The sequence below is a fragment of the Ornithodoros turicata genome, chromosome 7 (assembly GCF_037126465.1).
Source record: "Ornithodoros turicata isolate Travis chromosome 7, ASM3712646v1, whole genome shotgun sequence".
Taxonomy (NCBI): domain Eukaryota; kingdom Metazoa; phylum Arthropoda; class Arachnida; order Ixodida; family Argasidae; genus Ornithodoros; species Ornithodoros turicata.
The window spans coordinates 39,584,040-39,593,079 of NC_088207.1; the positions used below are offsets into that span (position 1 = coordinate 39,584,040).

The 9,040-nt window shown below is 45.2% G+C and overlaps 1 protein-coding gene across 4 annotated transcripts in view; it reads right to left on the reverse strand.

Annotated features, from left to right (window-relative positions):
- Positions 1 to 9,040, reverse strand: part of LOC135401080 (germinal-center associated nuclear protein-like) — a 50,895-nt gene that overhangs the window by 8,090 nt on the left and 33,765 nt on the right. The window contains exons 1-16 of one of the 4 annotated variants that reach the window (XM_064633232.1): positions 8,950 to 9,037; positions 6,927 to 8,365; positions 6,447 to 6,546; positions 5,349 to 5,615; positions 5,067 to 5,159; positions 4,807 to 4,931; positions 3,994 to 4,212; positions 3,663 to 3,931; positions 2,824 to 3,049; positions 2,511 to 2,762; positions 2,330 to 2,450; positions 1,646 to 1,767; positions 1,369 to 1,511; positions 1,118 to 1,291; positions 840 to 1,043; positions 118 to 281 (exon numbers count right to left, since the gene is read on the reverse strand). In XM_064633232.1, coding sequence (XP_064489302.1) covers positions 118 to 281; positions 840 to 1,043; positions 1,118 to 1,291; positions 1,369 to 1,511; positions 1,646 to 1,767; positions 2,330 to 2,450; positions 2,511 to 2,762; positions 2,824 to 3,049; positions 3,663 to 3,931; positions 3,994 to 4,212; positions 4,807 to 4,931; positions 5,067 to 5,159; positions 5,349 to 5,615; positions 6,447 to 6,546; positions 6,927 to 8,354 — 3,907 coding nt within the window. In that variant the 5' untranslated portion in view covers positions 8,355 to 8,365; positions 8,950 to 9,037. The other 3 variants (XM_064633234.1, XM_064633233.1, XM_064633235.1) reach the window with 3 other exon arrangements.

The window sequence follows — 9,040 nt, forward strand, 5'->3', positions numbered from 1 at the left end:
AACGTGATGAAAATAAATATAAATCCTAAAAATAAGAAAATGCAATACAAAAATAATTGCTATTTATTTATTTAAAGGCCCTATTGTCTTTGTGTGTCTGTGATACGAACAACTTACCAAGACACTTCTCCACACGACGGTGTTCTCCAAGCATCACTCGTTGTCTTTTCGGGCAGATCCTCAGTTCAGGATCACTCAGGTTAAAAAACAAGTTTGGAATAGCTGGGAAGGTTTCACGAGCAACCCGCTGGGACTTCTGCTCGTTTTTGTATTCCAACCACCTTCAAAGTTCAGGGGTGTAACATAACACAACATGAATTAGAAATTAATGCTTCAGTATCAACAAATGCTGCAACTAAACTTCTAATCACTATAATGGCAAAAATGCAGCATGACACACTTGTATCACATAGCATCATATCGAGTGCAGTTGTACCGTCCATCCAACGAAAGATGAAACAAATCCTGAAGTCACAATGATATGATTCACATCGTCATCTTTCTTCCTGCTTGCCCTGTGCTTACTGAGCATGGAGGATTTCCATAGTGCTGCTCATGATTTGAGTCTATTTCAGAGTAAAAAGGCTCTGTTGTAGGAGCAACAGTGAGCACATCTCTCCCCTAATAAACTTTACCTTTCGAGGCACACTTTTGTATTAGTGAAAGAGAGCCTCTTTTCTTAAGAGCATAATTTGTTGTGGTTCTATTATTTCAAGCTGACACTGAAATGGCTACAGACTGTATGTGTGTTTCACCTTACACTTAGTGGAGTACAATAGAACCCAGATACAAGTCAATGCCTCTAACAAAAATAAAAGGAAATCTTGAAAAGGGCTAACCGTTTAAAGGATGTTCGCAAGAGCCGCAGGTTGTTGTATGAGTGTGCTCTAGAAAGTTTCATATGATAGAGTGCCCTTTCCTTTGTGAATACAGAGGCAGCGACATCTTGCACTTCAGATGCTATGGCATCTGAGAGCAGACTGCTCCCTATATCTTCACTTTGTTTGTCCCACAGTTCTTGCAGTGCCTCCCTATGGCATGATCTGGAAAGGCATAAGCATACTCAAGGCTTCAGGTGCATCACAAACATGCGTACTTGGGCAAAGGGTGTCATTACCTGCACAAACTGCCGAGATCTTCGTTCACAACTTCCAAGGTCATTTCTTCCACGAGTGCTGCATGGCACCGACGCTCAGCTTCTTGCGCTTGTTCTCTGGCTAACTGCTTAGCAATCAGAATCTCCTGCAGTCTCTGCTCTTTTGCATACAGATACACCTCTTGGGAAAGCTCCCTAATGCATGAGACATCAATTATATCACTTAAAGGGATATTAGAAGCAACAAAGTTTTAACTACAAAAATAACTTGCCTCGCAGATACAGCTGTTACCTCTTCCAGCAGTTCCCTTGCCAAATGCTCCGACCATTCCATTAAAATGACTTCGTGCCCCGTCGAGTAGGCATAATCAACTATTGTCTCATTGATGATGTCACGTGCAACATCCTTAATTGCCTACGGGACAGTTCAAAATTCCACCATAAACACAGTATGAGAAACAGAGAAACTATGGTACACGCACTACAAAGGCCAAGCCTTTACATACGTGAATGTAATATATCAAATATATCAATATCAAATCCATTCACCTCATTCGAGTACAGCGGAGCAGGAGGGGCGAAGGAAGGAGGCTGAGACTCGAACGCAGTAGTCACCGCAAATGTATTTTGTAGTTCTTGCGCTGGTGTTTCTGAGCTGCTCTCTCCCCAACCTGCAGGCGCAGCAAAATATTACCACTAAGCAGCATATAATTATAAAAATAACAACAATAATGAAAAACAGGAAGAGATTTCTTCCCTCCGGCTCCCCCTCATGTACAGCTTGCGACATACTTGTCTGGAATCTCCAGCCCGTGGCAGAGCAGTCCCCCATCGGCGGTGTCGTGCGCGGACCCGTACCATTATCGCCCCCGAGGGGAGGCCGTGCTTCACACACCACCACCAGTCAGGAGAGATCATTTGTGAGTCTAGTGCGTCGTCCACTAGCGTTCTTTCTCGCCCAAGCTAGCAGACAACGCCCAAGTATCAGAGATGACCTCTCCCAGTTGGTGGCGTTGTGTGAAATACGGCCTCACATCGAAGATGATAATGGTACGGGTCCTTCACGCACGACACCGCCAATAAGAGACGGCTCCGCCACAGGCGGGAGATTCCAGAGAAGTATGTCGTGAGCAGTACAATATACGTATTAACACTCGGACATTCCGAAATAATCTTGAACTTTTGTTGTGTTTTTTACCAGTGGGAACCATGCTTTACAGAACTGCAACTTACACTTTCTCACTTGGTCCCCGGCATCATAGGCAGCAGGACGAAGTGTCCCATCTGTCATGAAACTATCATGGGGAATGTAGCTGTCAAGAGGATCAGAAGGTAGCGGGCTTCCATTTACAACCTTTAATGTGAATTCAGGAGATAAATAAACAGATATAACTAGCTGCAGAACTGAACTTACCTCACCAATGGAGCATGTGCGTTTGTTCTCTACCAGTAACTTTGAACGTCCTTTCTGTTCCCACCCTCTTCTCGTTGAAAATATTACATTTCCTCCTCCTTCACGAAGTGGAGCTCGCTCCAGTTGCATCTGTGAGGAACGGTCGAGGTAGAGGAACATTTCATCCGCAGCTTGCCCCAAGCACGTGGCAAAGTCCTGCGCTTCCGCGGCATCGTCGAATTTCAGCTGGTCCACGAGCGTGGACAAAGGAATCTAGAAAGTGAACAATTCCTTCTTGCGGATTATGACAGCTCTACTGAAATGAATCCCTTACCTCTTCCTTGTGGCTTGTCGGTCTGCACGCTTTCAGCATGGTCTGGAGGGCCTGCGTGCGCACTTGTGCGAAGTAGCGATGGAGCAAACAGGAACTCAAATATGGAGCCTCTGCTGCAACCCGGAAAAACCGCACATAATTGTGGCAGTTTAGAGCTTCAGAAGCAGCCACAGAGAGAGACACTTCGGGAGATCGTCGAATATCCTCTGGAAGCTGCTGCACTTGCCTGCATCCAAGACAACACAGCGCAGGTATGTAACAAATGCAAAGAAATATCTTGTAGATTACTAAATCACTTCTCTAGCAGATTCATGTGCTTTAGAAAGCCACATTTCGGTCACAGAATGAAGCAAGCACACGCCACGATCTTTTAACACTGTGTTCGGCAATAGCTTCAGTGATTAAAATGTAGTCGTACTATTGCGCATACATAATGTATACATACTTCGCACTATGCAATCGGTGTGCCATAATTATAGGACAACATTCATTGCACAACACTTTCACAGACAACTTTAAGAGGAAGTCACCGAAAGATTGCAAAATGCTACATCAAATTGGATGCCATATGGATGCAACCAGTGAAGGTTTTCAAAAGCGAATAAAAATGTGATGGAATTTCAGCACTAGTTACGGAACAAAGCCAGAAACTGTCGTAAAGAAAACACCATTTATGGAACCTCTGTAGCAGCAATGGATTGTACAAATAAGTATGAATGAAAAATATAAATAAGAATGTACTGAAAAATCATATTCCTGAAATGTAATACTATACCCCGATCTTCTTGCATGTGCCAGGTATTGCAAGGAAGAGGAACGAGCATGTAGGTCTAACTCACCAGACAATGTCTCCCTCGTTAAGATGAAGAAGCACATCGTAAGCACGAAACTCCGCCTCATTATGACAACGCACGCCACGAAGCGAAATATCATAATACAGGTGCTTCAACGTCTGCAGGCATTTGCCTAGGTTCTCGTCGTTGATCTTCGAATCAAACGTCGTCATGTCCTCTTCGATGAGCACCGCGGCACAATGAATATGGAAGCGAGCACATTTCTCGACGAGCGACACACTTATCAGGTCGCAGAGGTGCTGCTGTGTGATGTCCTGCAAAGGGTAAGGCACTCTTCACAATCACTTCTGGGCCGGCACTTGCTGGCACACCTTACCTTGCGAATAGCGCGTGTGCGGTTCCATATGAAGTCATACCACTCTCCAACAGGAACGCTTTCCTGTATGTCCATGATGTTGCACATGAGATAGTCCATGGTGAGAGAAAGCACAGAAGGAGGCCGCAGTTCATGTGGAAGAGGCTCCTCCTGATCAGCCGACGAGCGACTGTATTCCTTAACCATCCGCCTGGGGTCCATCACACCATCACTGCCTGGCTAGAAAGTATATCAACCACAACGGTAGTTCTTGAACTGCAGCGTACTATATTACCGTATTTACTCGTGTATAAGACGCACATTTTTTACACAAGAACATCGCTTTATTGAGGGGGTGTGTTCAACACGCGGGGGAAAATTGGAGCCCAACACTTAAGGTACACGTAATTCCCGTTTTGTTCCGAGATATCCACGGCAATCTCCCCGGAATCAAAAGTCACGACTCTGTCTTATCACCGTGGTTTATTCCGAGATATCCGCGGCGATATCTCCGGAATCGAACGTCGCGATTTTGTTTCATAATTGTAATTTATTCCGAGATATCCGCGGCGATCACTCGGGAATCGAATGTCGCGAATCTGCTTCACAATCGCGATTTATTCCGAGATATCACGTCGATCTATCTGGAATCGAACGTCTTTATTCTGCTTCATCATTGCGATGTATTTAGAGATATCTGCGGCAATCTCTCCGGAACTGAACGCCTCGATTGTGCCTCATCGTTGCAATTTATTCCGAGATGTCCAATACGGGAGTGCGTCCAATATGTGAGCAAATATGGTACATTACAAAATAAACAAAATTCCAGCTTACCAGAACTTCGAAAGACGACAGGCATTTCTTGTCCGTACGAGAGTACCTCTCTTTCTCTGGGCACATATCAGGGCAGCTGCCACGTGTTGCTTTTGCAGTTACAATATCAGACTGTTTCTGTAAATCTAGAGATACAGGGAAAAAAGGCCATCACATTGTTTGTTGGAATTTGAGCCATACTGCAAGTTGGAATAAGTAAAATGACACACTACAACTGGATGCTAACAAGACTACTGCGGTTTGTGTATTGCAGTACGTACGCAGCCTTATGATCTTGTCTCTCACATCGAGTGTCCTGAACCGTTCACCCACAGTGTGTGCTGTTCGTCTAAGTTCAGCCATTAGATGTGCCTCTGTAATATAAAATGTTGGGTAAAACCAAAAATGGATTTTACTGGATTTACCCCTGAAACACAAGGTTCTATTTGCATTCAGATAATTCCAGGCGAGTTAATGACTTTACACAAGGAAATCTCCAGACCTGAGTTTGAGGCCCGTATTATAGTGTATGCTGCAGTAGTGCATTATGCAATCCGTCTTACCATCCTGTGCTTGAGTGGCACATTTAGTTGCATCAACTGTATCTCTCTCGGCTGCTGTCTTCCGCTGCAGCAGAGCCTTTGCGGAGGCCAACTTCGGCTTCGTCAGCTTAGCCAGCAGGGAGGTACTCCTTGCAGATTCTGAGACTCTCCTCACCAAAGAAGGATGTTTCGGTGGGGCTTCTTCTGGCCTTGGAAGTATTTTTGGTTCCGTGATGTCACTCTCTTCTTGGTCTCGGTCTGTGCTGCCAGATGATGGATGCTTTGCACCTGTACAGAAAAGCCTGCCTCTGTCATGAATTATGTGTGTAGAAACAAATGAATGCTACTTTACTATACCAATAACAGGTAACGATAGCATACAAATTTCATATTGTAGGTATATTCAGTATTCTGACAATTCAGGCTTACTGAAGAATTCTTATCGGCACGGGGCTGTCTTTGGAATAGGTTCTCTCGATCGGTTGATCTAGCTCTGGCTATGTCATCTTTTACGAAAGATGTCGTAAAAGATGCCATTGCCAGAGCTAGATCAACCGATTTTGGCTGCACGTATATAATAAATAATGTAATAAATATATATATTATCAGGGCAATATAAAAAGGGCTAAAGTGGGCATTCTCCTTTCTTACTCTTCTTCACGCTTATGGGGACCAGGGAGTTGCACATGGGATGTGCAACACGTGTATCTGCTGGCTTTTCGGGCTGTTTTGACCTCCTTGACAGGTATTTGGGGGGAGGGTGTTAGGGTGTGGGTGTGGAGGGGTGCTGCAAAAAACGCTGGTGGGGACACTGAATGCATGAGACTGGTGCATTAGGAGTGTGTTTCATTAGTTCTGAATGTCATTGGACGAACTATTCGCTACCTGATGGACCTCTCAAGTAGAACTTGGGAATTTAGTGTCCATTTCATTGCGGTGTCTCATTGGCTGATACCTGCAATATTATTTTGTGCAGTTCCATTGCGAATAGAAGGGACGGAAACAATAGGATGCACTATGAAATCACAGATGAAGCTCATCTTTTTGGGACAAGAACTGTGATGCCCCAGTAGAATGTTCTTCTATGAAAATATGCACAACTGGAAACTCTTAACGCACCTTCAGTTGAAAGTTTTCTGCTGGAACACCAGAAGATTTCGAGTGGGGGGCACGAGGTTGACAGGCGGGCTCCATGTTTTTTGGCCAATTCTGCGGTTTGCTAATAGAGAACAATCGTAAATATCTTTTGTCACAAAGTGAGATTAGCCCATATAGTGCCACCCGGAAGCAGGGATGGGCAGTATTTAAACATATATTTCAAATACTGTTTAAAATATAAACACACATGCCATTACAAGTACAGCTTCATTTCAGCCTTGCGTCAGTATCCTAATGACATCAACGGGACTCATTTCTACCAATATGGAATTCAGTACAAAATACAAACATTTTGGGAAGTGAAGGAAAAGCTGATGTTCACGAACCTTATTGGGTCAAGAGAACTGTGTAGTATTTATGAAAGTATGTTGTATTTATACTTATATAAATGAAAAAATGTACTTGTACCCATCCCTAGAGCCAGAAGGAAGTAATGCTCACATGGTCTCGGAACTTCACGGATGCACAGCCCTTGCGTGGTTGGCAGGTAATGCGTTCAATAGGACCAAACTGAGAAAAATGCTCCAGCAGCGTCTCCCTGTCATTGTGCTCGGCTGGGATGTTGGTGCACATGAGCGTGACCAAAGTGCTTATCTCCTCTGGGGTCGCCACCACTTTGTTCCCCATTTTCTTTTCACCCTCTACACCTGCCAGTGCCCTCGCCAGCAAACTTCGTGAGCTGTGGCTACTCCTCCTGTGGCTACTTTCAAGCGATCTCGATTCACTTCTTGTAGCGTGCGGGTTGGCGGGAGACTTCCTTCTCCCTGGCTCGTCCGTGGGAGTACCTGTACCAGGTTCTCTGTATTTTTGTTTGTCCGTGAACAGAGGTGGAACTGGAGGTTCTGAAGTTGCAACGTGCGTTCCGTGTGCATCCGTCACTAACTTGCCTCCAGTGCGGATGCTAAATACTGGAACAGAAAACTTAACGTTCCCAAAGACGCTCCTCTCCGGGTGCGAAACAGCAGCACCTAGTGTAGCAAATCCCTGTGCTCCCTGCTGATGTGCGGAAGATGCTCCAAAAATGCTTGGCTTTGCAACATTGGCTGTGGAGAAGGGCGAGGAGAAACCTGTATCAGACTTAACCTTGTCACTTTCTCTAGACTTTGCGTCAAAGATGCTAGCTTGTTCACCAAGGGACCTCTGCTGCTGCTGACTTAAGCCAGGCACAAAAGCTACTTTTCTTTCTTGGTTTGCATGAAGACCACACAGTTTCGTTCCACTGTCAGGCACTGGAACTGTAGCTCCAATCTGCTGACGTGCAGAAAAGCCACCTTGCTGGCACTGCGGAGCATTTCCGAAAAGGGACGGTCTTCCCGGTTCTTGTTTCCCCACACTGAAGCCAAAGGCTTTCAAAGGTGAACTGACGCTGCCAAAGAGAGGTTGCTTCGCCGCCTCACATTTTGGAGCTGCTGGCGGAGTACCAAAAGCACCTGCGTGTACAAGGCTTTTGGGGAAAGGTGCAGTAGCTGCAGTTGCACTCACTGTTGCCTTCGGTGTGACAAATTCTTGTTTCAAACCAAAGCTAAATGGTGGAGATGCACATTGCTTTGTTGGTTGTGTAGCACCTGCGGTCAATTGAGGCAGCGCGGTTGGTGTACCGAGTCTTTCAAACAGGTTTGTGTTCCCTACGGTTTTTTCGAGATGAGGCTGGTGGCCAAAAGCTGTGGCAGGTGACGCATATGGATTCTGTTGAGACTGCATTTGACTTGACTGAATTCCAAACGGAGAACTGATATTTTTCGCTGCAGAAGTTCCATGTGCAATGCTTTGAAATACTGGGCTCTTTGCTTGCAACACGCCAAATACATTCGCAGTTGGCGGGTGTGGTGCATCCTTCGGTGCAGGTGGATCCCCTTCACCTCGGAACATAGTTGCGAGACCTGAAAGAAGCAAACATAAAGCAAAAGTTGGACTGATTACAAGTTTAGGCTCCGTAAGGCAGTTCGTTGAGAAATTTGGTGCTTCCCCGATTCCCATTTTTTATTATGCACTCGAACGGCACTCCATATTTCTAATTTCATGTGTAACACAGACAACAAGGAACGATCATGTGCGACGTTCCAAAACGGCAAAGACGAGCACACAGCATGACGGTCCTGCTTGCTCCGTTTTTACAAAGCTATAACATTACCAACGAGAGAGAAGGATGGGTTCCCTGACTATATTCGTCCCCGTCTACTGTCTGTTATTTCATTTCGACGCAAGGACAACGCGTTTCTGTTCTGAAGCAAATGTGGGGCTGTGCAACGATACCTTTCTCTTCTTTGTATGTTGAATTTTTTGGCTTGCCCGAAGAACACTACCACGCTCCCTTGACACTACTATGAACTCTGTGTTTAATGACGTACACATTGGACGGTCAGCTTTGTTAACATACACCGAATATGTGAACTAAATTTGATGCGCCGCAACAGATATTAGAAGACAATTACAAAAAGAACGGCGAATTTCCTGCGCCGCTTACCTACAGCTGGCTACGCACTACGAACCGAACACGGCGCCATTGAAAAACAAAACACCGCTAGGGTGCGCCACAGTCTCGACCAGTGACGCAA